The sequence below is a fragment of the Aplidium turbinatum genome, chromosome 6, assembly GCF_918807975.1.
Source record: "Aplidium turbinatum chromosome 6, kaAplTurb1.1, whole genome shotgun sequence".
Taxonomy (NCBI): domain Eukaryota; kingdom Metazoa; phylum Chordata; class Ascidiacea; order Aplousobranchia; family Polyclinidae; genus Aplidium; species Aplidium turbinatum.
In genome coordinates this window covers 3,349,916-3,371,621 of record NC_137477.1, presented here as the reverse complement: position 1 = coordinate 3,371,621, position 21,706 = coordinate 3,349,916, and the positions used below count along the sequence as shown (strand labels likewise).

General features: G+C 37.2%; 1 protein-coding gene across 1 annotated transcript in view; it reads left to right on the top strand.

Moving 5' to 3' along the window:
- LOC145771805 (uncharacterized) overlaps nt 1-18,559 on the top strand; it is a 47,056-nt gene extending 28,497 nt beyond the window's left edge. Inside the window, exons 5-10 of the mRNA XM_082583535.1 lie at nt 2,260-2,371; nt 14,652-14,814; nt 16,116-16,256; nt 17,256-17,359; nt 18,147-18,268; nt 18,413-18,559. Coding sequence (XP_082439661.1) covers nt 2,260-2,371; nt 14,652-14,814; nt 16,116-16,256; nt 17,256-17,359; nt 18,147-18,268; nt 18,413-18,491 — 721 coding nt within the window. The 3' untranslated portion in view covers nt 18,492-18,559. The remainder of the gene's footprint in view (nt 1-2,259; nt 2,372-14,651; nt 14,815-16,115; nt 16,257-17,255; nt 17,360-18,146; nt 18,269-18,412) is intronic.
- Nucleotides 18,560-21,706: the final 3,147 nt, after the last annotated feature.

Sequence of the window (21,706 nt, the reverse complement as noted above, 5' to 3'; positions counted from 1 at the left end):
TTGGAACGCGTGTGATGTCACGATATTGATAATGATGCTTTCAGTGTTTTGTGCTTTCTAATTTTCAAATCAACACTAACTTAGTATGGTATAGGACATAGGATCTATAATGCTCTACAACTGTTTAACATCCATAGTAGTCTGCAGCTGACTCGTGCAGTCCATGGAAACACCGCAATATCCACGCCTGTGAAAAATTGCACTGACCTTCACCTTTTATATATAGCTGATTCCAGTGATTCGTTATAAAAAACTTGAAAATATCAGAAATGAAGTTAGTTCACTGTCTTAAAGCTTTTTGTCTGACACTCATCAAGATGTATGACGTCTATAACGTTACATTTTCTAAACTTTAGGTTAACTTTAAAGCATAAAAGTTGGTGACTTACCGGAATAAGATCGTTTTTTTATCAACCAAGGACAAAATCAATAATAAAACAGTAATAATCTGGCAAAAAAAGCAATCAACCTATGTCTCTTAACAAAGTTTGCCTAATTTTAAACGAAACTACATTAAAAGAGCGAGTTTTGCCAATACCAAACATTTAAATATCTCAGCCAGGAATTAGCAACAAGAAAACGTAGAGACTCAGCTTTCCGAAAAATGCCAAAGAAAACATGATCTTATCCTTTTGCTATGCCACTGGACAGCACCATTTTACAGTAATATTCATATCCAAATTTTTGTGGAACATGCTCTCAGAATGCACCAAAATCAAAGTAATTTTTCAAAATTTTGTGCTGGAGGCCCCCCAGACCCTCGCCGCTTGGTGTCGCCTTTGGCGAACACGCCGTCAGGCTTTGCCTGCCTGCCGTCAAAACCCCCTCTCCCCTTTCAAAATACCTATCTACACTACTGAATTGGATCATTGTCATTGGGGCCCGCAAAACATATTCCGCACAGGGCCCGAAATGCCCTAAGACCGGCACTGCTGATAGGCTACGTAAAAACTGTAATAGTTCGATTAACAGGCAATGTCCTAAGATTAAAACATAAATCGAACCCTCTCACTGAAAGTTTAAAGATCGAATGCAATATATTACGGTAGGCTACTTTCAACAAAAATTGTTGCACTCTGAGTAGCCAATAACGAAAAAGAAGACCTATCCTACAGGGTACCCGGTCATTTGGTCGACAGGACGTTTGGTCGACAGACATTTGGTCGACAGGACGTTTGGTCGACAGGACGTTAGGTCGACAGAACGATTTATTTTAGGGTTAGGGTTAGTTAACAAACCATAACCCTAATCTAACCCTGACTCTAACCCTAACCCTAAAATAAATCGTTCTGTCGACTTAACGTCCTGTCGACCAAACGTCCTGTCGACCAAACGTCCTGTCGACCAAATGTCTGTCGACCAAACGACCGTGCACCATCCTACAGGACTGTGTGAGCACCATCTCAAAACTTGCAAACCTGACAATCCTTAAAAACTATCTGGCAATGTCGAGCATTTCCGGGCACTGTCAGCATTTTATGGAATAGGCAGCAATTTTGAAGTGTTGTCTCAACAAAGTGTTAACTTGAAACTTCAATCGTAAACCAAACCATAATCAGCAAAACTGGACCAATTGGCAACTGGCAACCCTGACAATGCCCGAAAATGCTTGACAATGGGTGTTGAGAGATGGGCTACCGCTTCTGTAGCAGCATTTTTGTAGCAGCATTTACAACATTTTTTTTTTCATTTCAAATAGCCAAAAATAAATTAAACAAATGGAAATGAGTTAGCTCTTTAACAACCGTGACCCCGGGACCTATGAGGGACGGTTAATAGCTACGTCCCTGCTATTAACCGTCCCTCCCCTACTACGTCCCTGCTACCCAAGACCACTCTTGAACAACAATATGTTTGCACTACACAATCGCAACAACGCTGGAAAAGAACATTTTTGAAAGGGGGGCATGGCCCAATGCTCCTGAGTACGCCACTGCCTATCAGGTTGCTGTTCTATTGCACCCCTGCTTGTCATTCAGAATAAATTACGTTGCTTTTTGTTTGTCTGAGTGACGTTCTGACCAACTCTTGAACTTGGAGTTAACTTTGGAAACGTTACTGCGGCTCCGTATGTCTGGTGCCCGGTAATCTACTTTAACTGGAATCAATCATAACAATATGATTTGAAACATTTCAGATGGGATTAAATTATCTGCTTGGATTAAAGCGCCCCTGGGGATGTCATGTAAGGGGTAGTTGATACAATTAAACCTGGAATGAAAGACCTTTGATATAATCGTAGATAAACATTTGTTCTAGTTTCATTGGTTATCCAAACGACACTGAAGTGAAGCGCAATGCAAAGCCAATTTTCTTATCGAGAGTCGTTTCATCTCGTCATCCTAATGGGGCCTGGATTATAGGGTCAAAGGTGAAACTTTATACTAGTAGTGATGTATCAAGCTGATGCGAAAATCAAATGATTCATGACATTCTTTCTCTCATTCTCTCTGGCGCTAAGGTTCTTCAAATTAGATGCAAAATGAAACCATTTTCAATAAAGCAGCACATCAGTCTTTTTTTACATTGATTTAACGCCTGCAGACGTTGAATCAATCTAAAAAACGACTGATTTGCTGTCTGGGTCAATTCAACACATTCATCGAAGAATGTTGAATAAAAAATGAATGTCAGAACTTTGTACATAAAAAAAACGCAAGATCAAGTCTTGATGGTTCGGCTCTCTGGATGTGCACTTGAAAAAACCATCTTAAGGTCTTCTCTTCATTTAGCTCCAAATCCGGAAACTCCAATGCCAATCTCGGTAAATGTGCCTGCGTCAATGGTTCAAAGCCTCTGCAAGTAGCCTATATGCAATACTGCCTTTGAATAACCCTTGAAAGGCTTTCTTAGTAAAGATTCCAAACTAACCAAGCATTTACAATTCCATTGTATTTTCAGTACTTGCTGTAGTATTCATGAGTCCCTTTCATTTATATTCTCATATTGATATTGCATGAACCGTTGTGTATTTATGTTACTTCGCACATGTAAACGGATTTTACAATTATTAAAAAGAAACTGTAAGCAAGCAAGGTGTACTAGTGAGTAAAGGCAGAACATTATAACTGGCGACGAGTAGAGTTTCAGAAACCACGTAGGCTAAACACATCAACGTAAGACAGCAAGATGACTGGTCTTTCGCAAGCATTTCCATCTTTTGAAGAGGGTGATCCTTCATCAACTGGACAACGGTGGAACAAGTGGGTTTGTCGTTTAGAAAACTTCTTTATTGTCAATAAAATTAAAGAAGATAAAATCAAACGAGCATACCTACTGCACTATGCAGGTGAATGGTTGTTCGACATTTTTATAACTTTGCCTAACACTGGTAATGAAAATGATTATGAGGCTGCCAAACAAGCCATCAGTAACTACTTCAAGCCTCAGATAAACATTGACTATGAAGTGCTGCAATTTCGTGAAATGGCACAACTGCCAGATGAAACCATCAATCAGTTTTACGCCAGACTTAGAAAAAAGGCTCAAACTTGTGATTTTGGTGGCGAAATTGACAAAGAAATTAAAAGGCAAATCATCAGCAAAACTTCTGACAAAAAACTGCGTACCAGAGCTCTAGAAGCAAAAAATCTGAATCTAACAAATTTGCTTGAAATAGGAAAAACCCTTGAAACTTCACGACAGCAAACAGAACATCTAGAACAACAGGCTCACAGTCAACCACAATCAATCAACAAAATGCACAAACTCTCAACAAATAAACAGCATTCATTCAAGCCAAAACCTACTAAGCCAATACAACTCAGACAGTCAACAAGCATCAGCAAGTGCTATTTTTGCAATGGCAGTTATCATCATGCTAAGGGAAGGCAATCATGCCCTGCATTTGGAAAGACCTGTAGAAATTGTGGAAAACTAAATCATTTTGAAAAATGCTGTTTAACTAAACAAAAACAATATCAAAGAAATGTTAGAGCTACATCTGAACAGCAAAGCAGTAATGACACATCAGATTCTAATGAAGAAATTGCTTATGTATGTAGAGTAAATTCAGAAAAGAATCCTACTGCAAATCTAAACATCAATGGAAAAAACATCAAATTTTTGCTTGATTCTGGATCATCAGCTAATCTCATTGATGAAGAAAACTTCATCAAAATACAATGCAAACTTTTCAAAACCAATGTTCAAATTTTTACATATGGTTCTTGCAAGCCAATGAAACTACTTGGCAAATGTCATGCTGACATAAAGACAGAAAATAAATCAACTTATGCCACACTTTATGTAGTGGAAGGAACACATGGCTGTTTGTTGAGCTACAACAGTGCTGTTAATCTAAACCTGTTACACATAATCAATCAAACTGTCACTGGTACAAATTCTAGCATCATTAACAAGTATGCTGACCGTTTTCAAGGCATAGGCAAACTCAAAGACTTCAAAGCCAAACTCCACATTGACAAATCAGTGATACCTATAGCTATACCCATGGCCACCTAAAGATACGGCCTGATTTGTCACATTTTGCAGAAATTTTCAGGTTTTTCTAACTTTGGGCGAACGTTTGAATAAATTTTTCTAAAAATTAGATTTTTACGCTTTCTTTATTCTTTTCCCCACATGACACAATAGTTCAGTTCAGTTCAGTTCAGTTGTTTTTTTATTTCTGACCATCATATCAAAACAATACACATCAACATAGCAAAGGTCAAGAAAAAGGTAGAAGCGACAAAACGCGAACGTTAAAACGTGCTTGTGATCGAAGTAAGTTATTGAGTTGAAAAAAATTTGGCACGGTCGCAACACCTTCAGAAAAATTTAAGATATAAAGGGAAAAAAAAAAATAAAAAATGTTACAAAACAAATAAACATATATAGGCTACAACTTTATTAGCCTACATAACTTTAGCTGATATATTGAAGATTTGTATGGACAGTTGCTATGAAGATCGGCCATGGTGCGTTATCAAGAGTGCTGATGGTCGTAAGGGGAACACGTCTTGATGCGTTTAGCTCATAGCAAAGAGCAAGGCAGGCAAAGAAAACCCCACAAAGAAATCCTACCACGGGCAAAGCCATTTCAAGCGCAACGCACCAGGCCTTGCACGACTCACAAAATAGATAGGCTATAACTTGACGACATGAAACAATGACAAAAAAACAAATAAAACAAACTAGCAAAAAACAACATCATCATCTTGCGGAAATTCAATTATACCCAGGGAAGTTATGTCTTAAAGATATCAAGCGTGCTTTGATAAAAGTTGCGTTGATAAAGCGATAATTTTAGACCCCTGTCAGCTAAACTCGCCACTTCCACACCGATTCAACGTTGGCTAACGTTGAATTAATGCAAAAATGACAGTCATCGCCAGCTGGGATGTAGTAGTGGTATGTCCCAGTAATATGATAAATTTGGGTTACCGTATGTTTTACACGTTAAACCATATTAAAGTGACAAAAAATATCCAATTTGGCATATTACGTTAAAAAAAATAGTTAAACAATCAGACAATAGCATGACGATCCAGTCCAAGATATTGAAATAAAACAACTGGTTGGAGCACATGGCCACCGCTTCACCGAAAGATGGAGATTGGTCAAAAAGGATGGAAAAACTTCTGCAGACTCTGTAGAACTTCTGTGGACAAAAAAAAACACAAGAACCAGAAGGCCAGTAGGAGTACTTACAATCTTACTATTTTGCTAATAAATCTACACACATTGGCTAATCATTGCTGGGCAATAAAAAAAAAAAAAATATTAGTATGTTTGGTGCATGATGTAATACTTAGATGGGATTATTTCAAGGAAGATTTAGCTTGTTTATTTTTGATTTAAAGCCTTTTACAGTTTTACATTCATTTCTTATAGTAGTTGGAAGCTTGTTCCAAACTGTTGGCCCCGTGTACCGTATTGATTGTTTGCAAGTGTTAATTCTGCAATATATCGGAATATAAGGAGAATTACTTCTTGTTGTTAGGCTACTTGATTGTTTACACATAAGTATATCATTGAATGTTGTGGGAAGCAGCTTTTTTGAATATTTAAACATGAAAGTTGCAATCTCTGTAGTTTTCATGTGGTTAATTGACTTTAAATTATTGAGTTCCATTACACCTTTTATGCTTTCTCTGCGTTCAATGTCAAATACAGTACGAAGAAAGTTATTGCATGTACGTTGTAGCTTTTGCAATGTAGTTTTGTTTTTATGACACCACGTTGAGATACAATATAATATCTGACTCTCAACTAGAGAATGGTAAATGGAGAGAAGTGCTTGTTTGTTTAGGAAAGGCTTAATTTTTTTTGTCACGCAGAGTGTTGATCTTATTTTTTGAAGCAAGATTTCCATATGAGATTTCCATGACAAATGCTCGTTTACAATTATTCCCAGAAACTTTATTGAGGCAACTTGTTCTATGTTGCTTTTTCGTATATTCAAGGGTGGGTGGTATGATAGTGTCTTGCTTCCTTGACTTGAAAATAATATATGTTTGGTTTTGGTGACATTTAGAGACAATCGATTTGTTGATAGCCATTGATCTATGCATACAAGCTCTTGATTTGCCGTATCATATACTGTAGAAACGGTTTTATTTTTATATATAATGGTGGTGTCATCTGCAAACATAATTGCAGTTTCGTGTTGAAGGCAGTTAGGAAAGTCATTTACATAAATCAGGAATAGAAGAGGGCCTAAGATAGACCCTTGTGGGACACCCAAAGATATGTTGTTAACATTAGAAGATAGTGTGCCATTGAAAACCACTCTTTGTTTTCTATTACTCAGGTAACTCATGAACCAATCATAGGCCACGCCTCTTATTCCGAAATGATATAATTTAGCTAGCAATATTTTATGGTCAATGGTGTCAAATGCTTTAGATAAATCAAGAAAGATTCCTAATGCAAGGTGGTTGTCATTGAGTATACTAGTGATACTATCTATTAGCATTGAAGCAGCATGGCTTGTGGAATGATTTTTTCTGAAACCAAATTGATTGTTATAGAAAAATTTATGTCTAATTAAAAACGAGTATAATCTGTTGTACATGAGTCTTTCTAATATCTTTGAAAAAACAGGTAGTAGGCTGACTGGTCTGTAGTTGTTTGAATCTTTGCAGCTACCCTTTTTAAAGATAGGTATCACCTTCCCCAACTTAAATGAATTTATGAATTTTCCACTCGTTAAAGATAAGTTAAATATATGAGTTAAAGCATGCAGTATGTTGTTTGGGGTTGACTTTACAACTATGGATGGTATTTCATCGATGCCACTGCTAGTTTTTGTTGGCATAGCATGAATAATATTGTTTATTTCATTTAAAGTAGTTTGATAAATATAAATTGTCTCAGAGCATGGAGAATCAAGATATGTTGAAAATATTGCATTTGATTTGGGAACTTTTTTTGTAAGGGAATGGGCAACACAGGAAAAGTGATCATTGAAGTGATTTGCAATAGTTAATCTGTCAGTGACTGTACTATCATTTATTTTGATGCCATGGTTAGTAAGGCGATGTGAAAATCAAAAAATTTAAAAAAATCAAAAATCGAATTATCACACAGGGTGACTATTGCTATGTAGAGTATTTCTGTAAAATTTCACGCAAAAATATTCAGTAACCTTAAACATGTAGTCGATTTTGTCTTTGGCATTTGTTGCCAGCACAGAGTTGCCAGGTACAAATTTTTTGAAGAAAAAACTTTGTTTATCTTTTTTAAATTGTAAAAATTTCCAACTTTAACAACCACAACAACAATTACATATGATGCGACTGCTAGTTGCCCTTTTAGGTAAAGGCTGGCGGTGTACGGTAAGATATTAAACAATCACCTGGCAACCCTATTTTTGCTTGGTCAGCAAAAACTGATGATATTAAAGCCTTTTTCCCTTCGATGGCAAGAGTAGGAATGCACTGTGCATAAGATGACACTTTGGTTTTGTTGTAGTAATATAATATGTATTACATAATCACACAACGCACTGCATTAATATTCGATTGTTTTCGCCGATTTACATTTGTTTTTTGACAGATATAGTAACTGCAACTCTCCAATGGTAGCTTATACATCAACCAACCAACTTTATATGTGCTTGCAAAACGTGCACAAACGAATGAAAAATAAAGACAATGAACAAGAAACAATGGTGAATATCAAAACATTGTACTGCAGCCAATGAAAGAAAGTCAGATTTCGTGTCTGCTTTCGGCAAGACCCTACGCGAAGCAATTCTCGCCCGAATGAAACTATACCGTCGTTGATGGCCAGCAACACTTCCACAGTCGTTAGTGACTTCCCAAATGATACGCTGCACAGCCTGAGTATGGGCAGGAAAATGAGGGCATTCAAACTTTGTGTTTATCAAACCCTTTAGTTCATCTATGGTCAAGTGTGAAGTAAGGATAGACTCAGTAAGCGTGGCATGGTCCCAATCAAAGAGAACCGTGAGTTGGCATCCAAATTTAATTTTGGTTGGGTAAAAGTGAGGACAGAAACATCACAAGAGTTACTGCCTTTGCGAATATTTTCTAACATGTTCACAGAAAAAGATCGCAGAGCAGGATCATCACTGGATACCGGGGCATTGTCACATTCAGATGTACAAGGTGCAGCTGGTTCGCAAGGAGAGTCAATTTCTTCATCAATTGCTGCAGAAAACTGCTGTTTTTTTCCAGTTCTCTTCCTCTATCACTTGTGACTTTTTTGCTGCAGCGAAATCATCTCCTCGCTGTTGTTTGAGGCTCTTGAAAAACAAGTTTTTTGTGTGAATGATAAATGTAAAGAACACAAAATAATCCATGTAAATCAGTTCAGTTTGTTTTTATTTCTGACTATCACAACGAAAAACAATATATGCCAAGCATAACAAATAATACTCTTTCGGACAAATGACAGTAAAAATCAGTGATAGTCAAGAAAAATCTTCTCGCCATAGCACGACTAGCTTATAGTGAAAGCACAAGCTGCCTGCCTTTACAGACATAGAAATCAGAACATCTGAATCACTTTCCCCACGAGGAAATGCTTTAGGAAAGCGAAAAATCCTTAAACCACCTACTATCTAGAGTTGGTTGCACTACATCTGCAATAGTGAAGTGGGGTTGTAGAATTGGCAGTAACCCATTCTCCTTCTCATATGGCTCCATTCAACAAATGTTGTTAGAAGAGCCATGTCAATGACAACAACTGACCAACCCCAGTACACAACATGGGACATGTCTAAAGTCTTAGACTGGGATTTACCTAATAGATTGTTGATTGTTTGCCAAGTAGCTTTCATATTAAACTTTTGCTTTTCAAATTTAGATTTATAAAATTCCTTCTTTTTTTGCTGAACTGTATGGAAGTATAAGTTTCTTGCAGAGGTGTAGTTCTGTTTGGAGTGAATAGTTTTATTTGATATGTACTTTTTAAACAAACGCTCTTTTCTTCGTAATAGATGTAGTAGTTCTTTATCAAACCAAGAATTATTCTTTTTTAAAGGTGTTTTTTGCAAAGGAAAATGCTTATTAAATTGACTGGTATATTCTCCTATGAATGACTCATAAGCTTCATCAGCATCAGTTTGATTTAAGCAACAAGTGATGTCCATATTTTCCAGAGCATTTGAGAAATTCTGTATGTTTGAGAGATTAAATGATCTGGTATATTGATGACATGTAACTGAGGGTTTTCCAATGTTAGTACAATACATAACTGGGAAGTGGTCTGAGATTTCATTAATTAGAATTCCACAGCGAGTTTCATTACCTGTTTGCACATTGGACCATATTTGATCTAAGACTGTTGCACTGGTGTCAGTTATTCTGGTAGGTTTATTAATTAGTGGGTAAAAAGAATTTGAAAACATCAAGTCTGTAAAATTGCCTACATTGAATGATGTTTTCATAATCCAATAGATTATAATTAAAATCTCCCATTATATAGCATTGTTTTGATGCACCTATGTTATTTATGCACTCACTAAGCAGATCAAGAAATTCCAAATTTGACTTAGCTTCCAATACAGGTGCTCGATAAACGCTACCACAGGTCACTTGTTTACCACCAACAAAAATATCAATAAAAATAGACTCAAATACTTTTTCTTTCATAATGGTTAGGTCATCACGCTTGGTATACATAATATCACTTTTTAAGTATATTCCTACTCCTCCACCGCGACTGTTTTTTCGAGCATTTGATATGAATGTATAGCCCGGTAGGTTTAAGTAAGGACCTTTTGAATTAGGCTGAATCCATGTTTCGACTACAGAAATTAAATCAGGACTGATGTTTATAGACATCAGCAGGGCCTCAAGTTTGGTGAAATTTTTTACATTAACAATAGATCGAGCATTGATGCATAATGAAGAGAATACTGGCCCCAGTGAGCAGTCCATTTTTAGTTTGTTGACAGTTGTTAAGTCTACATATGTTTCAGATATGTTAGGCATAAAAAGGTCATCTATGTCATTGTTATTTGTGTAAGATGTGCTAGCAAACATATCATTCAAATGATCAGGCTTGAAGGTAAGATTTGTTGATACACTGTGGCTTTCAACCAGTGTAATTAATTCGGTGTTGGATAGATGGACAAAAGGGGGATTCCAGTCACTGCACAAGGTACATGTCCAATTTTGTATGTCATGATAATTTGCACTTTTTTTACAACATTTGACATGAACTTCAATGGGACAAGTTAAACACTTAATATATTTTTGATTTTTTCTGATTGTTTTTATACAGTAGTTACATTTTGGTTTTATTATCATGTATAAACAAGGAATTGAAAAACAAAAGGTATAAGATAGGGTTGGTTTAAAGCTAAGCTTAAACGATAGCTAAGCTAAGGTTTAAGAGAATGCATAAAGTAAAAAGGTTCCTGAGTTTGGTTTTATTGTCATTGGTAAATATCATATGATTTGTTTAGCTTCAAAATGATAATTGAAAACTGCATAATGTTATAGCCTAACAAAATAGATTAAGATGCCTCATGGTTAAAAATTTTTGCAATATCTGAAAAATCGTCTATCACTTGCCTTTTGTTATTCCAGAAGCACCACACTGTTCCTTTGGATGTCCAGACGTCCTTGAAACCAAAAGCATCTCTCGCTTGACGAAGTAATGACAGACGTCGTTTGGTCAAGGACTCTGTGATCGATAGTTTAGGACCATCAGAATCAGTTTTTAATTTGCTTTTTGAATAAAAAATTTCGTCCCTTGTCATCCTTCCAACAAATTTAATAATTATTGGTTTGTTGAGTTTTTTAGATGGCAAGGGGTGGCATGCGTCTATGTCACTCACAGGTTTTAACATCCTCACATGTTGAAAAACAAAGAAAATTTGATTTCGAAGATTTTAGTCAGACTGTTAATTTTCAATAACAGTCTGGTTTTGCGTTTTTCAACTTACTTTTTCTCATTTGCTATTGCTTCCCCAAGGCAACAAAAAAGTTTTATGTCATTAGGAAACCGCAAAAAGTAAAAACATCTCAAAAAATGTCAGTCAAGCACTAGCAGTAGCTGTAATCAAAATCTGCAAAATGTGACAAATCAGGCCGCATCTCCAGGTGGCCATGCTATACCACACAGGCGAATACCATTTCACATTCGGAAAAAAGTCAACACAGAACTGAAATACTTGGAAGACCATGATATAATTGAAAAAGTCAATGGTCCAACACCTTGGGTATCTCCCATTGTCACACCACCAAAACCAAACAACCCAGAAGAAGTAAGAATCTGTGTGGACATGAGAATGCCAAACAAGGCTATACATCGTGAAAGACACATCTGCCCAACTGTGGATGACCTTATTCATGCACTAAATGGAGCCAAAATGTTTTCAAAGCTAGATCTGAACAAAGGATATCACCAAATTGAGTTGGATGATGACAGCAGATACATAACAACATTCTCAACTCATAATGGGTTATATCGCTACAAACGTTTAAACTTTGGTGTGAGTTCAGCAGCCGAACTTTTTCAAAAAACCATTCAGCAAGCACTCGATGGCTTACCCGGTACACTCAACATTAGCGATGACATCATTGTCTATGGAAAGACTGAAGCAGACCACAACAAGAATCTTGATGCTTTATTGCAACGATTGCGAGAAAAGAATCTCACTCTGAACAAAAGAAAATGTGAATTTAACAAAACAAAATTGGAATTTTATGGATACACATTTTCTGACAAAGGCATTTCTGCACAAGACACCAAAATAAATGCTATAAAGAATGCTGCAACGCCAAAATCAGTCGGTGAAGTGCGAAGTCTACTGGGATTAGCAAACTATTGTGCAAGAACAATCAGAAACTTTTCAACAATCACTCAACCGTTGCGAGAGTTAACACATCAGAACACAGAGTGGAAATGGACTGCTGTGCATGATGACGCAATACAAGCTCTCAAAGACAGCCTGACAGGGAATGAAGTCTTAACATACTTTGACCTGAACAAAGAAACAGAGCTTATTGTAGATGCCAGTCCCGTAGGACTCGGAGCCATTCTCACTCAACGAAGCAATGTTAACGAACCGGCACGGACTGTTGCATACGCAAGTAAAGTTCTCACCCCTGTCGAACAAAGATATTCTCAAACTGAGAGAGAAGCACTAGCAATTGTTTGGGGCTGTGAACATTTTCATCTGTATCTATATGGCATGCAAAAACCCTTCAATTTGATTACAGATCATAAGCCATTAGAACTCATATTCAGAAATGCATCATCCAAGCCTCCAGCAAGAATTGAGCGTTGGAATTTAAGATTGCAACCCTACAACTTCGTTGTGACGTATAAACCGGGAAAAGACAACCCTGCTGACTACATGTCTCGACATCCCGTGGGAAGCACACATTGCACTTCACTGTGTGATGCCACTGAACAATATGTGAACTTTATTTCTCAATCAGCAATTCCACTAGCAATGACAATTGATGATGTCACAAATGCTGTCAAAGGTGACGACACAATGCAGAAAATCATCAACATCATCAAAAGCAACGCATGGAAATCTGCCATGAAGAATCCAGATCAAGACATCAAGCCATACATTCCTATCAGGAACGAGCTGACATTAACAAACTCTGATTTGGTTCTTAAACAGAACAAAATCGTTATGCCGCGAGTGTTAGAAAAACAAGCCGTAACTCTTGCACACCAAGAACATCAAGGCATCATGAAAACAAAAGCTTTGATTCGAGAAAAAGTTTGGTTTCCTGGCATTGATAAAACTGTTGAAAACGCTGTTAAAAATTGCATTTATTGCCAAGCTGCAACCGTTAAAAACACTGTTGAACCATTAAAAATGTCACCATTGCCTAACGCACCATGGACTGAACTGTGTATTGACTTTTCTGGACCGTATAACACTGGTAAATACTTGCTAGTAATTGTCGATGAGTACTCGCGATTTCCTGTTGTAGAAATTGTCAATTCTACCAAAGCTTCATCTGTGATACCGGTAGTTGACAAAATTTTCTCAATGTTTGGAATTCCACTTGTGCTTAAATCAGATAATGGCCCGCCATTCAATAGTTACGATTTTAAGCAATTTGCCCAACATTTAGGTTTCAAACATCGAAAGATAACTCCGTTGTGGCCGAAAAGCAACAGCGAAGCTGAACGCTTCATGAAAACACTTAACAAATCTGTTCGCATTTCAAATGTTCAACACAATTCATGGCAATCTGACTTGAATAACTTTTTGAGAAATTATCGAGCTACGCCACACTGCACGACCAGAACGAGTCCCGCAGAACTCTTGTTTGGGAGGAAAGCTAATATTACTATTCCTCAAGCTCTCACTACTGTAAATGACCAATCGTTGAGAGAGAAAGACACTCGTGCAAAATGTAAAATGAAAAAATATGCAGACAAACGTACACATGCTAAAAATTGTGATATTTCAATTGGTGACTTGGTTTTGTTGAAAGTTAAAAGAGAAAGTAAACTATCACTCCCATATGGATTGCGTCCTTACAAAGTGACCAACATAAATGGTTCGATGATCACTGCAGAAAAAGGATCTCATGTGGTCACAAGAAACTCTTCATTCTTCAAACCAGTCAAAAATGACCTTTGTATAGATTGATGACAAGTATGTTTGATTAATTCTTGTTCTGTGTAAAACTGTAATTCGAGTAAGCAACGTTTTGTTATCATCAGACTGAAAATTTGTGACAACTATAATTTATCGTACTCGTTATATAAAAAGCATACCCCTTAATCCAAATCTACAACTTGGGGAGGATTGTAGTATTCATGAGTCCCTTTCATTTATATTCTCATATTGATATTGCATGAACCGTTGTGTATTTATGTTACTTCGCACATGTAAACGGATTTTACAATTATTAAAAAGAAACTGTAAGCAAGCAAGGTGTACTAGTGAGTAAAGGCAGAACATTATACTTGCCAATCCTTAAAAAGTTTTGTTACTACAATGTAATGCTACATGAATTATATTTCTTGTGTACGTGTAGTGTCGCTTTGCAAACTACCAACCAGGAACTATCAACACATAAACTATTAGGCCAAAGTTATATGCAAACATCTTGCTTGAGTTTAGGTTGTTTCTATGTCTGCATTCGATTTCAAATCCAAAAGGAAATGTAATTTAGGTTCTGGTCTTCTGGGAATAGCAAACAGCATAGCAACTCAGAATTTCCATTATAATTTTCTTTATCTCCTAGATTGCCTCTGGAAGAGGCTGGCTCGGGACTGTGAGCACTGCTCTGCTTCCATATAATATACGCACAGTTTGGAAATCTTACAACAACAGAGTGAAGCCGAGAAAGTGGCTGAAAGAGATATCTCTTTCGGTACATTGCCATGTAACAATAGATGCAATTAATGGTAAGAACATAATGTAAAATATAGCACCATCTAACAACACTAAATGAGTGAATCTATAAATATTTCCTAGTTTTATTTTTGTAAGCTCTTGTAACCTAGACGTTTTAGCTTTCTATATACCTTATCCTGCAATCATCGTGAAAACTGATGCAATGCCGACAAACAATTTTTGTATTTTTTTACACCCACAATTCGATTACAAAAATTACAAAAATAAACCAACTGACGATGATTTTTATTACTGCGTACAATGCATTTCAAGTAAACAATTTTCTAAGCTTATTTTACTGTAGTATGACCAAAGTGTAGTGTATGTGCATAACTGTTTAAGTACCAGAGAGTTATCATTCTCCGCTTGGATTTTAAAGGATTTAAACCAATGTTTCTCGGCAGTTGAGTGTAGCAAAAATTGACGGCGATAGACACTTGTTTCACCCATGAGGCTGGGCTCATTCTCAACCACTGCTTTTGCTGACACCGAAAAAACCGCTCCTTCTCAATTGATTTAAACTATTTGATATTTGTTTTAACAAAGCAAAACAAAATTCTTCACTTAAACAAAGATATTTTGCGTTAAAAAATTATACTGCACAGTAATACGGAAATACTGTTTTCTTTGCAGCAACTATACGAGATACTTTAAATCAGTATTGCTTGACAAACTCACACTACTTCACTCCTAAACGCACAGTCATTTACTTACAGTAGAAGTCCTGTAATTAACATGATGCTTGAAAAAAGAGACATCAATCAATGTGGAAAGCCTGAGAATATCAATTTTCCTTTGCTTAGATTTTATTTCCGCCCCTTAGTTTTATCCTCTAGTCCGCCCCCATAGCTCAGTTGGTTAGCGCGTGACTTCGTGAACGAAGAAGCTTCAAATGGGCCATGGCCCTAGTTCGACTCTTGGAGTGTGCGCTTGAGAAAATCATTTTCCATTAAGCGGCATCTAGTGGATGGAATAATTTTCCGGCAACAACACTTCAACAATCGGAAACTTCACTCTGTCAATCTCGGTTACTGGCCCTGTGTCAAAAGCCTCTACAAGTATGCGAAACTACCAGGAATAACCTATCAAGGCTTTGTTAGTCCGAGGATAAAGATTCAAAACCAACCAAACCTTATAGCAATTGTTCCTTTATGTGTAATACGTTGTTAAAGAGCAGCCTGCAGTTACAACATTGCATGACACTATTGTTTAGAAATTAACTATAGCCTATTGAGCTACAAATTCCCCCATTATAATAAATGTATTATTTATAAATGTTTTGGTCGAATCATTTCCAATCTTTTTTTTTTAGAATGCACTCAGTCGTATGTGATCAATGGGCCAAGGGAACCGAACTGGCAGCCTGTAGAACCTTGGACACCGTATTATGAGCTGAGGGTTTCTCAGCAGATAACCCACAGAGCTAAACACAAAAGCAATAGAAAAATCACTGGTAACTGGTTGAAAAGTTGTTAACTTACGTCAATAGTTTCTTGAATGATTGATTGATTAAGGTGTTGCTCAGAACAATCTGAAATTGAAAAATGATGGAACATTTTGACAGTTTTTCCTAAGCGTGGCAATAGACAATACCGTCGGAATTCTCCATCATCATCGGTAGCATTACATGTTATCGTTGTGATCGCGCCTGCCAGTCAGGCATTGGACTTTTTAGCCACAAGAGGGCTTGCAAATGACATGATTTTTAAACTGCTATCTTCGTTCCGATGTACTACCATATACATATGTTCAGAAGAACCTAAAACAGATTGTTTTTGTTTTTTTGTTTACCAATGTCAAGTAGGCCCCTGATGAACGAGGTAACAAATTTCACTTTACGTGGAACAGAAAATAGAAACCTGTAAGGCGTAACCTAGCGAAATATCGACCTAGACTTCTGAGCGTTGAAAGAAAATTCAGCCTACATGAGTGGCTCAGCAGTGAAAGCATTGTAATGGTGTTCTAATGGACCTCAGTTCGAAGCTGATCAGAAGCACAAGTCCGTAGGCCTATCATCTTTGAAATATTCAATTTCTTTATTTTTTATTGTTGAATGCATAAAAAACAAACGATATATTAACAATCATTCAAAAGCAAAACAAAGGGAGAATGTGGGAAAACCTGAGTCACTGACATAGTGGTGAAAAAACCACAACTGTTTAATATGCATAAAGGGGCAGATTAGCAAACCAAGCCGGTGGGGGAATTTAGATACAAAAGCGGCCCACTTTTATCAAACCAAATGTTTTTCGATGTTCTTTCTAACAAAATGTAAAATCACTGTCAGGATTAAGCATTCAAAAAGCTTTCCCAGTTCATGACTAAAGATTATCACAATCAAAGGTAGCAATAGTTAGTCGAAATTCTCCCTCCACTCCTTCAAATGATCTTATCGTGCGAACAACATCTTCTTTAATACGTCACTGACATGAAGTCTCGCGTTCTGTTGCAGTGGAACTGGTGGCAAAGAGAAAAACATCTAGATTTGTGTCTTACATCTTGAGATTATCCACCGACCGGCCATCGTGTGGGCTTCCTTTCTTGGTTGGACTCAAGGTAGGAATAAAAGTTGGGTAAATATCGAATTATAGTCTATCATAGATTGGTGAAAAGTTTAGAACTTCAAATCGTTGAAAGATCAAATTACGAGACATCTTCAAGGAAAAATAAATGATGTCGGTCGTCAGGGCTGGAACCCATTTTTTCAAACCAGTAACGAAACGAGATTTGAAAACATCGAATCAAAGCATCAGCTTTTTGTATAACAAATGCTAGTTTGCTATGACCTTTGAAAGACGAAATAAAGTAGCTGACAAACAGCCCAAGAACAAGTGATGAAATAAATGCTCTAGTCTACTGGTTCTTAACCTTTTGCCTTGTCGGCACCACCTTGAAATTACCAACCAGTTCTCGCACCCCCTCCTAAGATTGGCTGAAAAGTGATAGTCGCCTACAGTTTGAAATTTTTGTTGAAACCTGGTAAAAAAACTTTGCTTCTTACGTCATATTATAACAAACCTTGATAATTCAGCATCTCCGCACCGCCTAGGAACTGGTCTCGCACCCCTTAGTGGTGCGTGCACCCCTGGTTAAGAACCCCTGCTCTAGTCTCTTAACCTTTGTGCCTGTTCCTCGATGTTATTGAGAATGGAAAGTGATATAAGAATCCTGGATGTTGTTTTGTGACGAGTAGCTCACTCCAAATTGCAGTGATAAGAATTGTGACAACTTTTCTTTCCAGAACACAAACCACTCTTGCATGTTCTCATGTATTTGGAAGTAAAAGAAGAAATTGCCTCTAGCGCCGTCTAGCTTTTTTTGTAATCTTGTTTGCTTTTTTCAGAATCGAAGAAAACATGAGAAAAAGTGTGAAGGTAGCATAATTATACGGAAAGGAAAGCAGAAGAAGTTGATAAAGACGAAGATTCCTTTTAAGGCTCCAACATACGGATGTACAGATTTCAGGTAGACTAAGCTTAGACGAAATGCCTTTTCCTTTTCTATTCCTCTTCTACATCAGGGCGAACACACAAATAAATTTTGGCAGGTGCCTTGAAATGTATATGCTCAGGGTCAACATCTATCGTTGATATGATATTTTGTTTGCAGCGCCACTGTCTTGTCGGTACATGGCCACGTGTATGAAGATGATGCTCTTACCAAGCGAATTTGTTCAACAGAAATGTGAAAAAAGAAAAGAAATTTGTTGGCGATAATTCCAAGCAACCTGTTATTCAAACGTTGAATTCACAAATACCTCAAGATTTGTTGAAAAAAAAAAGAATAAATATGAAGTTTGGTGTGTGCTGTGCTTTTGATATCAATAATACCAACCTGCTATGTGGACAGAAACGTTCTTCCTGGCAGTTAGGGTTAGCACAAGGCTGAATAGGCCTACTCATCACGATCGGTTGCCATATGGCTTTATCCACGCATTGTCGTACGCTTGAAAACTTCATTACTCCAGTAGGCTATGTCGATCACTTCTACATCTAGCCTACGTATTGTCGCTACAAGAAACAAATACGAAAATCTATACAATTGGGCAGCTTACAGCTTAGTTTGAAAATGCTTGGAAATAAAACGCTTCCGAGCGGTGTCGAACTGATATCTTTGATATGTGGATCCCAGACGGATACGATGCACCACTGAACCGCACGGCGAAAAACTTCGAGTTCAGAGGTAATCAGGTAGCCTAATGAGTAGCTTTTCTTCGTAGTTGAAGGGAAGGTGAAAGAAAAAAATGTGTAAGAATATCTATGTTGCCATTATAATATAAATTACTAATATTTTGAACTACTGTGGGAAACTCAACTCAGACTACATTTTGTAAAATGTTGTTGTGCAAATGGGCTGCCCAAGCTGAATCCACATGAGATCTCACATTAATCATTGCAATAATTATTTGCAGTATCAAAACAGCATTGACAAAGTTGTTTTTATACAGTCAATAAATATTTTTGTTAAAACATTTTTTTAATGTTGGGCGACCCACTTTCCACCCATGTTTGGCTGATTTTACAACTGGGCTGCCCAAATTCAGCCCACATTAGTGCTCATATTTTCTACTTTTTTTTAAAACTAAAAAAATATTAAGAAGTGGAAATTAAGAGATGGGGCAATTAATTAAACAAACGACTATACAGTATAGGCCTAGTCCGCGTCGTGCAAACAGGCCCGTAACTAGGAGGGCGCAGAGGGGGCGAAGCCCCCCTGCAAAAATGTTCGCCCCCCTGGGAAGAATGATATTAATTACCTCTTTTCGCTGACTTTTCAGTTCTATACCCAATGGGTTGTTTCATTGTAAACATTGTGTGTTTAATAGGAATAAAGGTGTGGTCGAATGTTGTGTTAAACAGACAGACTCGAGATTTATTGCTTGTTAGATCCAGAGTAGGCCTACAGTGCAGTAGATAGAGAAATAGTGCAGTTTCTGGAAGTAAATAAACTGAATTTTCGAGGTACTTATGATAAAATTGTGCTTGAAAAGCGAGGCCTGCTCATAAACTTGTTTAATTACACCATGAAAAAAGATTCCAAGTTATCACAAATTGTCAAAGAAATTTTTAAAAACGAGTTCTGCGCTCTGTTGATGAAAAAAATACTCGAAATTTTGAAGCCAACCGACACCTGCCACCAGATGCGCGAAACAGACATAAATGAATCGTTAAAGTTGATAGACACTTCAACCAACATGATTCAGTTACTATGGAGGCTATACCGTAGTGACGATGGATATGATGCACTTGTACAGGAATGCAACAAATTGCATGATTAGATAACTAAGAAGAACATGATCATGAAACTGGTGAAGCACTGCTACGACGTAAGCGCAATCTAAATACACGCCTTACTGGTTTCTTGGTGATGGAAGAGTTACTAGTTGCTGCAGGAATGGAGGAGGAAAGGGATCTGAGAAAGTTACTTATGCTGTGATAGACAAAATAGGTTTGGCGATGAAGCTCAGATTTGCATACAATTCATGGTTTTACACATCTGTTCGTGTCCTTTCTAGAAGAAAATACAAATTTCTTGGATCGTGAATTGCTCATTTCACTATATATGCAACTGAAGATAGATATTCCATCAGAGGCGGAATTGCAAGTCTCAAAACAGTTCCTACATGACCATGTGGAAGTTGCAGAACACCAGGATTCCAATATAGTATAGGCTACTGAAAGAACTGTACAATCAATGACTGGCATTCCCGAATGCATGTGAGCTTGCCGCTATACTGTGGAATCATTCGGGTCCAGTAATACGTTTGTGAGAGTGGCTTCTCGATCTTATCTCGAATACACAAGCTCGGGACTTTACTAAGTCCCGGAAACAAGCTTACACGCAGGTCTATGTTCCAGATGAGACAGTCGAACTTGGTTCTGTTGGTGTTTGAAAAGGAAATGATCGAGAAAATAGACCTGGACATTTTTGTTAATAGATTCAGTGAAGTCCATACACGCCTTCTGTTAAGATAGGATAGGACCTAACCTATCTATGGCGAAGATAGATGATGTGAAATACATTCTCACTATTATCATTAAAGGATTGATCTTGAAGAGATGATTGTTGATTCTGCACTAGAGAAAATGAGGTGCGATGTACACACTGTAGCCTACAATTGTTTACAAAACGATCAGTGATAGGTGCAGCGGCTGCACCCCTCTTTGATCATAGTTAAACGCCTATTTTCTATTTGTAGGCTATAGTACAGTCGGTATATTTTATGTGATTTATGCAACGCATTAGAATAAACCAAAACAAACTCGAAGTCCATGAAAAGCAATGGATTAACTAACAAAAGAATCAACTACAAAATCATAAATTTCACTGCGGTTTCTATGCCAATTTTTTAACCATTTTATCACTAGTTGATGGTCGGATGTTTTAAAAATGACTTTGCTTCTCCTGTCGTCATTATAACTGTTTAAGCTAAAGCATGTAATTATTGACTTTATAATGCCAGTTCACGCTGCTGTTTCTACGATAATCTATGCTAATATAAACGCTGTAATACGATTAGCCTAATGCTTTTGCGTAATACCCACATTGTGTACAAACGTCGTTTTCGTACATGATACGGAAGGTAAAAGTTGGGCTCCCTCTGGAATACTTTTTGCCCCCCCCCTCGTGCTCCAAGCTAGTTACGGGCCTGCGTGCAAACAAGTGAACTTGTACAGGACATTTGAACACAGAAAAGAGTGAGTTTCAGATTTAAGCTGAAAATAATAACCAACTTTAAATGTTTTATACATGATAATAATATCACTGTTGAACTTCAATTTAATAAAATTAGACATATTCAATTTCGAGCAATCGATCCGCCGGAACACTCGGGTTTTTGTTCAGTCCTTGACATAATTTGTTTGAGGTGTAGAACAATGAGCCTACAAACAAAGTGTTCAT